The sequence below is a fragment of the Manihot esculenta genome, chromosome 3 (genome assembly GCF_001659605.2).
Source record: "Manihot esculenta cultivar AM560-2 chromosome 3, M.esculenta_v8, whole genome shotgun sequence".
Taxonomy (NCBI): domain Eukaryota; kingdom Viridiplantae; phylum Streptophyta; class Magnoliopsida; order Malpighiales; family Euphorbiaceae; genus Manihot; species Manihot esculenta.
Window position 1 is genome coordinate 7044953 of NC_035163.2, and position 17665 is coordinate 7062617.

Sequence of the window (17665 nt, forward strand, 5' to 3'; positions counted from 1 at the left end):
AACTCAAAAAAATTAAACAGAACTTTATGATAATAATATATTATTTTCAATAATATAGAGATTATATCGTTGAAATATTTCAATTAAATTTTAAAATACTAAAAATATAGTGTAAAAAATAAAAAATTTATTAAAAATTTAAACTGATCAAATCAAATTAGATTGGTTCGATTTAATTTGATTTCTAACTAAAATCAATTCGATTTGATTTTTATAAATACTAAAATTTTAATTTTTAATTTATTCAGTTCGATTCAATTTTAAACTGAACCGACCAAATGTTAACTCTAACTCCTCTGCATATTTATTTATTATCTATATATATTTAAAGCTAGAAAAAAAAACTCTCTTTATTTAATATTTTATTTTTGCAATTTTAAAAAAAATTGAAATTTATTTTGTTTTTCTTGATTATGATTGGATCAACATGGATTTCTTAAGTCTAAAGTATTAATATAAATTTATTTATCATTACTTATAACTTTGGAAAACTAAATTCACTGCACTTATATTTATAAAGAATAAAAAATTAAATAAATAAGATAAATAATCAATCTATTATATTCTTGAATATCAAAAACACAATATATACATATAATCCTTTAATTTTTTTAAGAAAAATATATTCAATCCATTGATTTTTTATTTTAAAATATTTAAATGCTACTTATTTATTCAACAATTAAATGTCATAATAATGAATATTATCTACTTGTTTAAAATGAATCAATGGTTGGATATATGATAAAAGAATTAAAATAAAGTGCTATTTTTCTTTTGAAATATATTTTTATTTAAATTAAAATGCTATTTTTTTAAATATATGAAATTTCTCTAATTTAATAATAAATAGTCTTAATCCATGTGTATTGCAAGTTTGATATTCGTTATAATATAAATAAATTATATTTATGAATATATATTTATTATACATATGTATTCACAGATTTAATTTGGTGGTAAGTTCATTTGAGTAAATTTAAGAAATTTTAAATTTTACTCTCTCAATTCGCAATTCCCATATATGTAATTATTATTATTATTTAAAAATTTTATATATTACTTTTTATTCTTTTAATATTTAAATGTGTTATTTTAGTATTTATATATAACTCAAAATTTAAATTTTTTACTAACGTTAAATTAATTTAAATAATAAAATAATTATCTACTTAATTTATTATTCACTATAAATTTAAATTCAGTTATAAAATTATCATCTACTTATAAATTTAAATATATATAAATTTTAAATTTTATTCACTTTAAATTAATTTAAATAATAAAATCATTATCTACCTAAATTTTAATTATATACTTAAATAAATATAGATTTTACATATTATATATTCATAATTAAATTTTTTAAATGTTAAAATTTATATTAAATTCAAAATAAGTTTATAATAATTATTACTTATAGCTATATTAATATTTATATTATTTTAATTTAATTAAAAAATATTTTTAATTTTTATTATAAATTATAGCTCATCAGTTATTATAATATATATAAAAATAGCTGTAGTAGATAAATCATAGTCACAAAATCTTAATTACAAGGAAATATCTCAATTTTTCTCAAATTGAATTTATGTATTTTTTGTTTTTTCAAACAATAGCATTAAAGAATTCAAATTCATTTAAAACGTGTGATGACATATTTTAATTTTTTTTTAATTTAATTCATACAATCTATTAATTTTAAATTTAATATTATAAAATATATTTATAATGTATTTTTCAATTGTAATATAACTATACTACAAAATAAACTTTGTATCTTATTATTTCCTTTTATTTTTGAATATTAATTTTATTTTCTTTTTATTTTAAAATTATATTTTATTAATAAAATTAACTTAAATAAAAAATTTAAATTTTAAATAATATTATTATTAATTATAAATTTAAGGGCATTATTGATAATTTTAATATTTCCATCTCTTTTCACATATAGAATAAATATATATAACTAATTGTTATATTAAAAGAGATTATTTTATTAATATAATTTTCTTTTACAGTAAAATAAACTATGTACTTACATTATATTATATCATTAAATCATAAATTAATAATTTTTTAAAAATTATGTTTCAATAAAATTTAATTAATTACATATATAATGATTAGCTTAACTTAAATTAATTTAAAAATAAATATTATTTAATAATAAATTTTCAATTTAAAAAAGACATCAATCTAATCGATTCAAAATTTATTTATTTTAAAAAAAAAATTGTTATCTAATCAAAATAAAGGTAAATATATTATGATCATATTCAACAAAAAATCTCTTATTCCCCTCTTTCAATTAAAATGTATATTTTACAATTTCATAATAATATATTAAAATTATAATATCACATATGAAAAAATAAAAATATAGAATTAATTTAATCAATTTCTAATTTATTATTTATATATAATAAATTAATTTATGATAATAAAATTTATAAAAATATAAAAAAATTATTGAAAAAATAATCAATAAAAATGTAATATTATAATCGATAAATTTTTTATATTTTATTATTAAATTTAATTAAAAATCAATTAAATTAAAAGTAAATTTATTTTTAAATTTTTTATTTAATTAATATTTTTAATTTTCAATGATTAATTTTAACTTCATATTTTAATTTCTACTTAAAATATGAATTTATTGTTTTAATAATTATCTAATACTTAAACATGTTATTTTAATAATTTTAATTTTAAAATTAATTTAATTATATTTTTATTAATTTAAATAATTCTTTTAAATTTTTTTAGCAAACTCTAAAATTAATTTAAATAAAAAATTATCATCTATTTCATGTGCTTATTGTAATATCCGGCTAGAAACCGGCATCGGAATTCTCACTTTCCGGTGGGATCTCCGCTGGAATCTGGAATTCTAGGATGTCGGAGTGTCCTAGAAGGGTAAAAGAAAGGTTTTTCTAAAATGTTTTTAAATGTTTTAATGTTTTGATTAAGTAAATTGGAAGTTTTGAAAAGAAAAGACCAATGAGGCATTTGCCAAGTTCGGCCGCCGAAAGTTGCATGGTTTTGCTGCCGCCGAACGTGGTGGAGGTGCGGAAGCAAGGTTTGGCCGCCGAAAATGGTTGACCAAGCCACCTATAAAAGGCCCCTTGTCCGGAAAATGGGGGAGGTTTCTCTCCATTCTTGGGCTAAGGTGAGTTCATGCTCTCCCTTGGTTGTTTTCATGTTTGTTCTTTAAATTTCTCAAGGTTTTCATGAGTTTTATCCTTGTTTTGAAGAGGTTTAAGCTTTGAGCAAGGTTTTGGAGCTTGAATTCTCCATATCTTCAAGTTTGGGTCGCACCAACCATCGATCTTCAAGAGGTAAGTGTAGATCCTTAACTTTTATGATGTTTTAAGTAAGTTTTATGAAGGGAAAAAGGGTTAGGAATGCATGAGTTGCATGGTTATGCATGGTTTTGGCTTATGTTGATCATGAGCTATTTGTATGCTAAATGTGTTGTTTGTTGGAGTTTAAGCTTGTTTTAAGCTCCTTTATGCATGGTTAAGGGTTTATGCATGTTTTGGAGAGGTTGGATACATGTTTTGGGTGTTTGGAAGGTTTGGGAGGCTTGTATGCATAAGAGGCTGAGTTCTGGATGAACTCAGGTTTGGCCGCCTAACCTTGCCCCCGAAAGTTGAGTTTCGGATCTGGAGCAGACTTTCGGCCGCCGAAGGTGCCGTCGAAAGTGCCTGACTTTCAGATCTGGAGAGGGGCTTCGGCCGCCGAAGGTGCCCTGTCCAGCCTTCCTTTGCCCGTTTTTCCATGCATGTTTATGATGTTTTAGGGGGTTTTTGGGGGAATGTTTAGAGTTATGTTAGAGTGATTTGGTACCTCATTTGAGTCCTCCATTGTAGGATCGGACCCGAGGAACTAAGGAGGCCCTCAGTGTTAGTCGGTGCAGCGTTAGTCCAGTATCTGCTTGAGGAGCAAAGGTGAGTAGAACTGAACTATGTTTTTAAACAAATGACAGGTTTTAGCATGAAACATGCATCATGAATGCCATGTATATGTTAGGTTGTGTTGCATTAGTATTCACGAAGATGATGCATTGCATATTATGTTGTTGGTGTGGATGAACCAGACAAGATCCAATAGCCCAAGTCTGATATGAGATGTTATGATATGTTGCAGAAGTCCTGAGGAGCCCCTTTGAGAGCCGGGCACCATGATATGTTACAGAAGTCCTGAGGAGCTCCTTTGAGGGCCGGACATAGATCAGAGCGAGTTTTGGGTCATGTTCATCCGTGATGTGATTTGTTTGTGATGTGATGCATTCCATGATGGCATATGTTTATAACTTGTTTTTATTGTTCTGCTCACTGGACTTTAGTAGCTCATCCCTCTCCCAATTTCCCAGTTTTACAAGGCCTTACAGAGTTAGTTCGGGATAGCAGTTAGAGTGAAGTTTATGTACTAGTGGTAGTGGACATGTATTGTAAAAAAAAAAAATTATGTAAAGTCTTGTAATGTATTTTGGTGATAGAATTGTATTTGGCCCTAGAGTTGGTGGATCCTTTTGTACATGATCTGTATATTGTTATGTTTTATAATGATATATGATGAGAACCAAGCTTAAGATATGTAATGTGGACCCAACTAGAGCATTGATGTGGGCTCTAGTAAGGGGTTTTATGTTTACAGAGTTAATGTGCATGCACAGTATTAAGCTTGGTATGAGAAAAGTTTAAAGTTTTTATGTTTATGTTTGATTATGTATGGGATTATACCAGCTGTACAGGATGCATAGTAGGCTTGCTACGGGTTCCGACGGCCTTAAGCCGATCTGGATCCTAGCACCGGTAGCGGTCCGGTTTCCGGGTCGTTACACTTATTTAAAAATTTTAATATCAACATATTTTATATATATCTTTTAAAATTTTCTTAATTAATTATAAAATTAATTTACATAATAAAATTATTATTTATTTTAAATAATAAAATTATCAACTATAAAATAATTAAAAACTATCATAAAAAATAAAAACTGATATATTTAAAGATAATGATAAAATTGATCTGATATGAATAATTTAATTTAATTTAATCTATAGATTTTAAAGATTATAATCGATAAATTTTTTCATATATAATTATTAGATTTAATTAAAAATTAATTAAATTAAAATATCAAATAATAATAAATTTATTTTTAAATTTTGAATGAAAATTTGACTTATATAATTTTTAAAAAAATAATCGTAATGTTTGCAAAATTAATTAATTTAGTCTTACTCGAAAAAGAGTTCAATTACCTTAAAATTATTTGCTCTAAATTTTGGTAATTAAAATTAAATTATTAACCAAATAAATCAATTAAATTAAGTACAAAGGTAAATCAAAGCAACCTATTACTTAATATTAATTATTTCATCAACCTTAGTTGCTACCGAGCCATCTAGCTTATGCCACGCGTTAAAAGAGACCATATGCAGCAAAAGTAATGCCCAGAATGCTTATGCACCATAGTTGAGTGCAAATGAGACATCAAATGTACCTAACTGTCATTACTCTCTTGCCTAATCATGGCTGAACCACTCTGTTTACTCTCTTCACTGTCAATGGTTTAGCGATTACTCTCTATATGCTTGCCAGTCTTCTCAATAAGAATCCATCTATTTTGAATCCCCTTTAAGTTGTCGCTCACACCTCCTTTCAGTAGTCACTATCAGAATACAACGGACGAAAGTAATTTATTTTCAATAGAATACATCAGGCTAATAAGTTCATAAAAAATTAATAAATGAGCCATTTTAGCCTGCTACTTCACAAGACTATTTAATGAGCCAGCTCCTAAGTTTGTGAGTTAGATCACTAGTATCAATGAATTAAGTATTGATAGTGAGCTCAACTCTCAACTTATTTATTATGTGTCAAAATCTATTGGACTAAAAAGTTCAATACTATTTAGAAATGTACTATTTGCAAGCACATCATCTGTAGCGGCACCATTACAAGCAATTGGTCTAATTATCAAGGTAAATGTATTGAATTTAAATTGATCAAAATTAATTTTATAATCTAGCTATAATTGCAAATAATTGAAAAGGTCATATACAAAATTAGATAGTCGTGAAAAAAACTGGAGCCAAGTTTTTATTGATAGTATCCTTTGCAAATGGGCTCAACTAATTTACAAAGTATCAATTTGTTAGAGAAAGACATAGTGATTTGTAACTAATAGCATCATGGCTAGAAAAAACTGAACCAGCATTTGATGAATAATACCTATGTAAATATGATTTCCTCAATTTGTGTGTGTATATATATATAAACTGAAACATAAAAGAATTTAGATTCAGTATGTATACATGTTAATATCAACACATACTGCTCAGAATTTAAAATCAACATACAATGTTTTCTTTTTCCAATAAAAAGAGCCCTGAGCCCTTTTGAAAGGCAAAACATATCATGGAGCAAATAATTCAAATATATATCGAAAGATGACAACCCAACAATAAGTATGCGAACAACTTCAACTCTTCTGACATCAAATTAGTGACCTTTAAGGACTTGAACTTGTTATTCACCTCTTCCTCCTCAAATCTGATTCATCCTCTGTAACCTCTGTAAGCTTTTGTTAATCCCCTATAATCAACAATTATGCATTTGAATGTCCTGATTGGATATAGATATGGATGTGATTGTAGCATAAATTATAAGATGTGAATGTGATCTATTGTTTGTTTAGTTAAATATATGAAAATGGCACATTCATTTTGTCATAATATTTCAAAGTCTCAGCACTTAAATTAGGTGGTTTGCACATGTATTAGTTTAACATACTCGAGTTCATTACTAATAAATTTTTCAAAAGAAGAAAAAGCTTGTACATTTTCTAATTAAATCTTACCTTCTATAATTCCACCTAAATATAGTGTCAGCAGTCAGGTTCTTCCATAGTAACATCTAGTGTCAGGTTCTTCCATAGTAACATCAAGTTCCTGTAAAACAAATTGAAGTTCTAAAGGACAATGCCCAACAAAAGGAAAGCATGCATGCAGTTAAAGAAAAAAAGGAGTTCCCATATATAAGAGAAAGCTTGGATGGGGACAGAGAATAAGATCTACTAGAAATAGATAATACCTCTTTTTTCATGTAGAGTAATTGACTCATTGTTGCATTAAGGTCTGGAGATCCCGTTAATTGATGAAACCCATAATTTATTTTAACTTCTTTTAGCTTTGGCATGCTTAATGATCCATAAGAGAATGTCTTCATCCCATTACATACCCAAAAATTCAGAATTTCTAATAATGGAAATTCAAGAGCATAAATTCCATTGTAGAAACTCTTAAGATTGGGTAAATTTCGAAGTCGCAAAGACCTTAGTTGAGGGAGTACAATTTTTTCCTTGTTTGATTGATCTTCTTTTTCATCCTCTTCTGCAACTATTATCTCCTCCAACATATTGCAGCTCTTTATATCTAGTTCTTGGAGTTGTACAAGACCCTTGGCCACAATAACTGAGAATACGTTCCTCAAACTGCCACAAGTATGAAATTGTAGCTTTATCAGCTTCTGAAAGCCAATGAAATTTTCTGGAATTTTGTTGAATATGTGCATCAGTTTTGGTAGGTCTGCCAGATGGACTTCTTCAAGGCAAGGGAATGTTACAAGATTTCCTCCCTCAGTATCCATTCCTTGGTACTCGAACATCTCCATCAACGAACCACAATTGCACACGATAAGCTTTTCCAACTTTTGGAGGCACTCTACAAAATTGAAGGGAATCAAATTCACCAAATTTTCACATTTTTCTACTTCCAGAACACGTATGTTGCTTAAATGGCCTTCTGATTCTTGGCCATCCTCTATCCTTCTCAGAGTTTTCTTGCAATGGGTGAGTATTCTTGTCAACATCTGCAGTGAAACACAAATATCCATTACTATAATTTGGGAATGTGAAACGTTTAAGTATTTATTTACTTAATTATGCGAAATTACTACTTCTTCGAAAGGTCTTTGGCCTACTGGTAAGTGGTGTGGAGACTTTCCTAGTTTCACATGCCATAATTTTATGTAGTGTTGTGTGAAAATTAGCTCTTAATTGGTAATTACACCAAGATGTTACCTCCTAGAACTATGTCCTAAAATCATAAATATAGGAACTTAAAGTCAAAGTGATTCCACCAATCAATTCTGATTTGTATTAAGCTGACAAAAGCAAGTTAGCTAAAAAGATAAGGAGAGTTGACAACCTGTAATGAGACTAGAACTATAACCATTCAAGAGTTGCAGAAAAAAGTAATAAGGAAAGAGAACATACCGCTTCTTTCACAGTTGCATTAAGGTCTCCTATTAATGGATAGTTCTCATCCCTTATTTTTAGTTTCTCTAGCTTTGGCAATTCAAGAGCATAAGTTCCACTGTAGAAACTCTTGAGATTGGGTAAATTTGCAAATATCAGAGACCTTAGTTGAGGGAAAACAATCTTGTTCATGTTTGCTTCTTGTTCTTCTTCTTCATCCTCTTTCGCTATAATTTCCATCATCCTTTGGCAGCTAGTAACCTCTATTTGCTGCAGCATCACTAAAAGTTTGACCAAGTAAGGTGAGAAAAGATATGTTAAATTGTCACAAGAGATTATCTTCAGCACTTGTAGGTTTTGAAAGGCTGATACTTCCAGTGGAATCTTGAACCATATATGCATTAACTTCGATAAACTACTTAGCTGCAACTCTTTTAAAGAATTGAGGATTCCCGTAGAAGTATGGTACTCCTGGAGAATCAACCCCTCAAATGAAAATATCACTTCCAATGTATCTGAATTCTCCACTCTAAGGTTTTCCAAATTTGGAAAACCTTCAATCAATTTGGAAGGAAATGCATAACATGCCTCTCTCTTCTCATCAATATGGCTAAGAGATGGATCCTCCTCCTCGTTCTTGATTAGCAAAACCTTCCAAATCAACATATTATATTAATAGACAAAACTTTACAATAGTAATTCAGATACCCATTTATTTCAGATGTTCATTTATTTGAATAGACTGTAATAGTGATGCAGCATATCTTTTCCATGCGTACTTCTATATTCTAAATGATTAGTAATTCGAAATACCTCGTTTCTGGAAACATATTTTTGCTCCCTTCCTCGTCTTAGAACCCCTCGAACTATTGAGCTACGTATAGGCTTGCCATCAAGTCCATTGTTAGAGGGGATATGATCAACACTTCCATTCAAAACTGTTGAGCTTGGAATTGCAAAACACAACGTCTTCATATTGGGACAACTATACAAGTTCAGCCTTTTTAACAAGGGACAAGCAAAAGAAACATGAACGTCAGGGCAAAAAGCCACCAGTTTTGGTAGTCTTACAAGTTCAATTAAAGAGAGGTTAGGAAACACTATTTTGTTTGTGCCCTTGTTTTTTTCTTGTTCTTCTGTTTCTGCAACAATGTATTCCATTGCAGAACACATACGAATATTTAAATATTGAAGCTGCACCAATTGTTGGGCTACAGAGGGAGGAAAAATCACTTTTACTGAATCACAACCGCCCAAATGAAGCATTTGCAAATTTTGCAATCGTAGCCGATTTGATGGAAGGAATATGGAAATCATGTCCACTGGTTCAATACTTGAATGAAGGTTTTCATTGTTCATTTGAAATGTTCCTGGCTGATAGATATCCTGCCAATAATTATTGTAACACAAAATTAATAATACAGATATGATTCAACAAGGCATACTTTGATTGCTATTGTTAGTGTAATATCACAATGACAACAATATGAAAATCAATGCAAAATGGCAGTGTTGATAAATGTGCTTGAAAAGTACGAAAATGATAGTTGTCACATTGAGATTTGGATCAAGAATTTAAATATTCATTTTGAATAGAAAATTGAATTAAATTGTAAGATTTGATAAAATTTCTCAAACTTAACTAAAAATCAAGGTAAACAATAATTTAGTCTCTATTTACTAAACCTACAAAAATTAGTCCCTATATTTTTTGAAGCCATCTATTTAGTCCTTTTAATTATAAAAAAACCAATAAATTAGTCCTTATACACCAAAACTCATTTATTTCATTCACAATCTAGTCCCTGTAATTTCATATATTCTAGCAATTTAGACCCTGTATTTTAAATATATACATCAAATTAGCTTTTTAAAATAATATAACACTTGTGATTATACTATATTTTTTCATAGTAGGGACTAATTTGTTGATTTTTGTTTTTAAATTACAAGAATTAAATAGCAGGCTTTTAAAATTAAATGGACTAGCATGCAGGTTTTACTAAACTACAGGGACCAAATTGTAGCTTACCTTTACCCTATAAAATATATATTTTAAATAAATACAAAATATCACAATAATACTATTTGATGAATATATAATTATCGTCAAGCTAATGAGAATGATGCTTTATAATAAAAGTAAAACTTCTTATTATGTTATGTGATTTTATATAATAAACAAATAATTAAATAATAAAAATGATAATGAGTTAAATTAAATTGAAGTGTTAGATTAATAAAAAAGGAAAAATAATAGCTAACTATAAAAATAAAAATAAAAATAAAAAAAGAGCTAGCTTAAGTTTTATGTATACTTTCAGAATAAAAATGAAGTGAAATATTAAATTCTTAAGCTATATGACAACCCTCAAGAAAAAGAATCAGCCGAATAGGTAAATTCACAATTTCATATTGAATTGGTACATTTTGATTTCAAATGATATAATTTGGTCACGATTCAAACGCATTTAAGATTCACAATATAGTTTCAAATCACTAAAATGAAAAATCAAACAAAAAATTGTAAGATTCTAACAACATTGTGAAAAATGCAAGAATTTAATTCTAATAAAATTTATCTAATAATGTTACAATTTATTTTTCAAATTACAAAAAATATTTTTAAATAAAGAAAGAATTATGTCAAAAGAGATAAATTGTATGATGTAATACACTTAACAGAGACCGCTATTAAAATTAAACCCATGGAACTCCTATATATAAATAAGGAAAAATCTTAGAAAGTAAATATTCAAATCTATAATATATATATATATAAATGTGGAAAGGTGGGGGAAATAATGTGATTGCCAAAAACAACCTTAATTTTATAATTATTTAAACATTTTTTTTTATCATTTTAATTACTTTTATAATGTATATAAATTTAAAACTCTTCAACCTATTTTTATTTAACTTATTTTTGTAATTAGCATTTAAATTGTAGCTAAACTCTTGATTGTTTAAATTTAATTATTCAATTATTAATTAACAAAAGTTAACAATTCAAGTATGACATCTTTAAAAATAATTTTTTATAAATTTATAGTATTCGATTTTATTAATAAGTTAGCCATTTGTTTATTTTCATGCTTTTTTTGCTTAAGCATTAAGAACTTTGAACACTATGGATTTTTGAAATTTTCCTTTTTCTTTATAATATTAAAATTAATATTTTAATTTGAATAATTACACATCATTTCTAATATAAATGCTTATAAATAAAATAAAATTTGATTTTCAATTCTTTGATATATGTACTCGAATATTAATATTATTAGCATTTAAAAATATGAATAAGGAGGAAAATTACTTATGATATTGAATCTTTTTAATATTATATATAATATTAAATTTAACTTGGTAAATATTAAGTGTTTAATTTTAATAATCATATTATGACACTGTTCAAATTTTAATACTATTTATGAATTAATATATTAGATATAATAAGAAACTTTTAAACAATTTATCATAAAATAAATTCTTCTGTTTTAATAATTCAATTATAACAACCATCAAAATTTAACACTGTTAGTGTATTTGAACAACTAAACTTTAACACTTTACTATAAAACATTAAAACGACAAAAGCTAAAAAACTTTGAGTTGATCTATTTGCAACACAACAAATTTATTAATTTCTATACATACAAAAAATATTCTTAAACTAAATCCAGTCAATTTCTTATTTTTATTATATTAGATTCATAAATTTTTTTTCTTTTATAATATTAAATTAACTTGTCCAAAAAATTATGTATAATAATAAAAATTAAAATTACCATTTATTTTTAATAGTTCTGTTATAACATCAATAAAATTTTAATTCTATCATAACTTGAATTGTAATGTTAATTTGATAAATTTTAAGCTAACAATTATGCAATACTATAAAAATTTTTAAATTTGTATACATGTAAAATAATATTTTTAAAATAAGCTTTGCCAACATTTTTTAATTTCATTACATTAAATTTTCTTTTAAAAAAAATTACAACAATATAAAATTAACATAATAAAAGAATATGTAAAAAATCATCTTTAAATTTTAATAAGCACATTATGATACTAATAAAACTACAAAACAATTTTATTTAAACGTGAAGAATTAGGGAAAAAAAATTTCTTTAAATTTTTAGATCATTATTATTGTAATATCAATAACACTCTAATAACATTAAGTATATTAGATAAACTAAAATCATAAGGAGAAAATATAACACTTGCTTAATAATATTAATAAAATGTGTCAATCATTAAGTTAATGTGAAAATTTTTCTAACATTGCATATAAAATATAATAAATTCCGAGCATGTAAAATGAGTACACACACATGCAATGCACATAATAAAAATACTAGTACTTTTAAATTTTTTTACACAATGACATTGTAATACAAAATTATTCCAGATAGAACCATAATATCTTCCACATTTTTATTGCGCACACATACACAAGCATTCATATGGGTTTGATTTTTATTCTTCAATTTTCTTATGAAATATTATAAATTTTAAAACCTCCAAGGTAAAAATTCAAACACATACCTTTCTGCTGGAAAAGTTTTGTTGCTCTCGTCCTCTTCTTACCAATGCTTGATTAAATAAGCCTCCTCGAGGCATGATTTTCTTGCCACCAATAATGTCACTTTGATCAAAACTCTTATTCAATGCTGATGAGCCTGGAATTGTAGCACAAATTGTCTTCATTTCAGGACAACAAATTAATGTCAGCTCTTTTAATGAAAGCCAGTCAAAAGAAATATGACTATCGGGACAAAAAGCCACTAGCTTTGGCAGCTCATGAAAATCAAGCAAAATTAGGTTAGGAAACACTATTTTGCTTATTCTCTTGTTTTTCTCTTCTTCTTGTGGTTCTGCAACAATATATTCCATCTCAGGACATCCACGTATAATTAACTTTTTAAGCTGCACCAGCTGTTGGGCTACAGAGGGAGGGAAAACTATTTTTAGCAAACCACAACTATGCAAGTTAAGCTCCTGCAAATTTGGCAGTCGTGGACAAAGTGATGAAAATAACGTGGAAATCATTTCTACCAGTCCAGTCCTTTCTTGATTTTGAGGATACTTGGTTTCTGTCCTATTATCCATTTGAGATGTACCTGGCTGTTCCATATCCTGTTTAACAAAATACATTATTAACATAATGGATGCTAAAGTTTTATTTGGCAATTTCTCACGTGTGACATATTAGAATTCAATTCTTTTAAATAAAATAAGATATGATTTTACAAAAATTTAATTCACTTAATCGAAAGAGCTATTAAAACTCATTAACAAACCCCATTTATAATGATCCTGCTTCATCCCATCTTTCCCTAGTTGCATCCCATATTTAAATTTTAACATGTCAAATTAATATAAAGATGGCCATTTTTTTAATCCATCTACAACCTCTAAACTCTCTGTTCTTAAAAGAAAATTAAAATATCTCTCTCTTAGTCTCTTTAAAAGAGACTGCCCCTATTTGAAGTAAACTTGTTTATTTAATCATATAATTTAAGGGTAATTAAGTACTTAGAAAACTGATGACATACTATGTGAATTTCAGTATTTAAAGCCACATATTGACTATGCTGATCTAGATTCTAGCAAACAAGATTTTTGGAAAAATAAAAGCTTACCTTGGAGGTCAATGATGGATTGATGACGAAACCAAGGAATTTTGGAAGGTGATCCAGCTTCAAAGCTACAAGTTCAAGAAACTCAATCTCATCATCCGCTTCAGTTTTGTGGAAAACTGCCTCCATCTCTTGACACCCTGCTATGAGTATTCTATGAAGCTGGCTCAATCCTCTAGCCATGGATACTGGAATGAAGTACTTCAACTTACCACATGATCGTATATTTACTTCTCTCAAGTTCCTGAAATATGAAAGCTGAATTTCACGTGATCGTGGAACAATCTCTAGTGCATCAACTAAGAATTCTTGTCCAACACACTCATGAAAAGGTGTTCTCTTCATATCTGGAAAATCATAATCTTCTAGCTCATAGAGAACTTTCTTCAAATTCTGTACTTCTATCAAATTCAAGACTTCAGCTTTCCTCATCAACCAAGCACAGATCTCAGTTCCTTTGATATCACTAGCATCTCCTTCAAGATGCAACACATTCACTGAATCTCTGTCAATTAATGATCCGTATGCAAATTTATGGCCTATAAAAATTTTAAATCTTATTAAGTTTCTAAACACCAAATCTTTAGGCAAAATGGAGGCTTTTGGTACAGTAATTTCTAATGCAGTTATATGATGAGTCTCTAGCTCGCTGAGGCTTGCATTGGTTTTTTTTCCATCTTCCTTGGATTGCCACTTCATCATGAACTTGTCCGTCACATACAACTCTTCTAGTCTGGACAGCCCTAATAATAGGCCTGGTGGAATGTATCTCAGGTTAATGACGCCCCTCAAGTCCAGCAACCTTAGATTTTTCAGAAGTCCTATTTCTCCAGGCAACTCGTGTAAATAACAAGTAGCAATTTCGAGTATTTCTAGCTTCACTAGAGTGCCAATGGTATGCATCTCTTCTGAGTCAAACTTCTCAAGATGCAAGGTTCGAAGATTCTTCAGTACATCAAGTGATGGTGGCAGTGATGGGATACCCAAAGCCAAAGCTAGAACTTTGAGTTCTTTCATCCCTCCAAAAATGTTGTTTGGAAGACTTTGTGATTGACAATCATACGAAAGTTGTAAGAGTTCAAGCTTCGGACACTCAAAATCATTAGGGCGTTCAATGATTTTTTCACATACAAGAGAAATTGCAGTGCAATTTTTGTACCCAGCTTTCTCTTGCCACTCTTTTATTCTAGCATCGGTTTGTAACATGTACCATTGCTTATCTCTGGAGGCAATTGATATGGCTACATCACGGACAATATCATGCATTTTTACCGAGTCATACCATTTGTGATCACCTTCAAGCAATAAAAATGATTCTTTAAGTTCATAAATAAGCGCATAGACCCTATCTCTTGCTTGGTGCACATTATCAACATTTTTAAACAACCGTAGGCCCATTCCATATCTAACCAAATCTTCAACCCGAATGTTGAAATCTTCGGGGAACAAGCTACAAAGCAAAAAACATAACTTGGCCTCTTCATGTTCCAAAAACTTGTAACTTAATTCAATTTTCGAAAACGCATCTCCTGATACACCTTGCAGATTAGAATTCTTTAGCTGCTGGAGCGCATCATCCCAAATGTTTCTCATTTTGTTTTTTAACGCCTTTGCAACAGTCACAATAGCAATAGGTAAGCCTCCACATTCATTGGCAATCTCAGTTGCCGTGTGATGCAAATCCTGGTCAATGGAAATGCTTGCGATCTCTTCAAAAAGATCCCAAGCTTCTTCATTTGTTAAAACATCCATAGGGAAATTCTTTTCACTTCCCAATTTATTGCATACATCTTTGTTACGTGAAGTCAACATAATTGTGTGTCCCTTTCTCTCTCCCCTAGGCGGAAGTCCTATTCTTTCAAAATCCAACTCACTCCAAACATCATCCAATATTAAGAGAATCCTCTTACCACAGTTTATAAACCTCTGACGAAGCTTGCCTGCACTTGTTAACTCACTCTCATCGCACAATTTCAAACTCAAGCAAGATGCAATATCATATTGTATCTTTTTGATATTAGGAGTTTGGGACACTACTGCCATCACAACCTCATCAAACAATTTCTCTCTTTCGATTCTTTGCACAAGCTTTTTTACCATGGTGGTTTTACCCACACCGCCAGTTCCACATATACTGATCATGGTGAGCTTGTCATCCTTCAATGCCTCCCAGACTTCATTCTTAATTGATTCCCTTGATTCAAAATCCCTAATGCCTTCGGTGATAAAGATGGATCCTATTTTTGCTGGAGGACCAGGATGGGCTATTTCACCGAATTTTGCAGCTTCCTGAAGCAGAGCAAGAACCTTTTTGGTCATCTTCTTAGCTTTCCTACTCAAGGAATAACGCAACTTTGGATCTGGACAGTGCCCGTTGAAACACTTGCCGATCACTTCGATGTCATTTTCAAGAAATTCTTTGCCCTTTTGACTGATGTCATCCACCTCCTTTTGCCACCAAATTACAGACACAGAAATAATTTCCAAGTTCCTTTCAGCCTCACGCACACGAGGGTCCACCTCAGTTGCCTTCTTATCAACCAGTTTCTTAAGCTCCTTTTCCAGCTTTTTTATGTCAGTATTACAGGAAAATAGGTGGCCAATAGATCCAGTGATTGGAGCCAGCAAAGTTTTTGCAATTTCACCTGCAACAGCACTTCCAATTGCAATACAGTACTCCATTTCTCTCACCCTTTCTCTATCTCTAGATCTGAAACATTTATGCAAATCTACAACAGTAAAATATGAGGAAAAAAAAAATTTGCAACTGCAGAAAAGCTAGTAAATCAAACATATAGATAAATGGCTTCATCAAACAAGTGCAGCAAGAACAGTAACACAAAGGATGAAAATAAGACATTGAAACTAGAGAAAAGTAAGAAAACTAAAACTTACAAATAGAGAAGAAAATGGCTTTATCGACCAAGTTTGTGTCTTCTTGATTAGCAAAGATGCAGTGATCTTCAAGAGAAATGAGAGGATTACTGAATGCATAAAAATCAAGCATACACATAAAGCAAGAGTCAAAGACAATACCTAGAAGATGTGTTAAAGGGGATCGTTCATTTCAATGCAGGATTAGACAAGGCCTTTGTCTATAGTTAGAAATTGAAATATATAATAATATATTGCAGGCCAATTGAATAAAATAAAATGTCAACATAACATATTTTTGCATTTTAGTCCAAACATTTCAATTTTTTATTTATCGTCCCAACTTTTAATTTGGTGCAATTTTAGCCAAATTTTCAAAATCAACATATAAACTTCAATTGCGGACATAAAACTCAATTATCTAATGAACCATAATTCAAATTCAATTTATTTAATTGAATTTCATATATACAAATATTTCCATTTAATAACTAATCACTAAATGAAATTCATATGTTGATTTTAAATTTAGCTAACATTTCAACCAATTAAAAACGTTAGTATAACAAAATTAAAATACTTGAATTAAAATGCAAAAAGTTGTAAACATTAGAGCTCCGTTTGTTTGTGGAAAACAACTTGTATTTGGAAAATATTTTCCATGGAAAACATTTTCCCCATGGAAAAGATTTTTTAATAAAATAACTTATTTTCCATTAATTAATTTTAATTTAAAAAATAAAATTTAGTAACAACGTTATAGAGGTCCTAATAAGATTTTTAAAATGCTTTTAAAAAAGAGCAAGTCATTTTCCATAACATGACTTAAAAGAACATTTTTAGTAAAACAAACAGAGCCTAG

At 28.8% G+C, this 17665-nt stretch overlaps 1 protein-coding gene across 1 annotated transcript; it reads right to left on the reverse strand.

Moving 5' to 3' along the window:
* Nucleotides 1-5298: 5298 nt before the first annotated feature.
* Nucleotides 5299-17309, reverse strand: LOC110610434. Its single transcript, XM_021750355.2, has 8 exons — nt 16825-17309; nt 13933-16658; nt 12836-13426; nt 9095-9667; nt 8300-8932; nt 7117-7893; nt 6884-6974; nt 5299-5692 (listed from the first exon to the last, which is right to left on the reverse strand). The coding sequence occupies exons 1-7, from the start codon at nt 16940-16942 to the stop codon at nt 6918-6920; spliced, it is 5475 nt and encodes a 1824-aa protein (XP_021606047.2). The 5' UTR covers nt 16943-17309; the 3' UTR covers nt 5299-5692; nt 6884-6917.
* Nucleotides 17310-17665: the final 356 nt, after the last annotated feature.

What these genes read in the sequence shown, in the direction of transcription:
- LOC110610434 (XM_021750355.2), bottom strand. Translation starts at nt 16,942, where the DNA reads ATGTGTATGCTTGATTTTTATGCATTCAGTAATCCTCTCATTTCTCTT. An exon ending in ATCCATCATTGACCTCCAAG is followed by an intron (nt 13,427 to 13,932) that starts GTAAGCTTTTAT and finishes TTTGTTAAACAG; the next exon opens with GATATGGAACAGCCAGGTAC. An exon ending in TACTCTACATGAAAAAAGAG is followed by an intron (nt 6,975 to 7,116) that starts GTATTATCTATT and finishes TTTGTTTTACAG; the next exon opens with GAACTTGATGTTACTATGGA.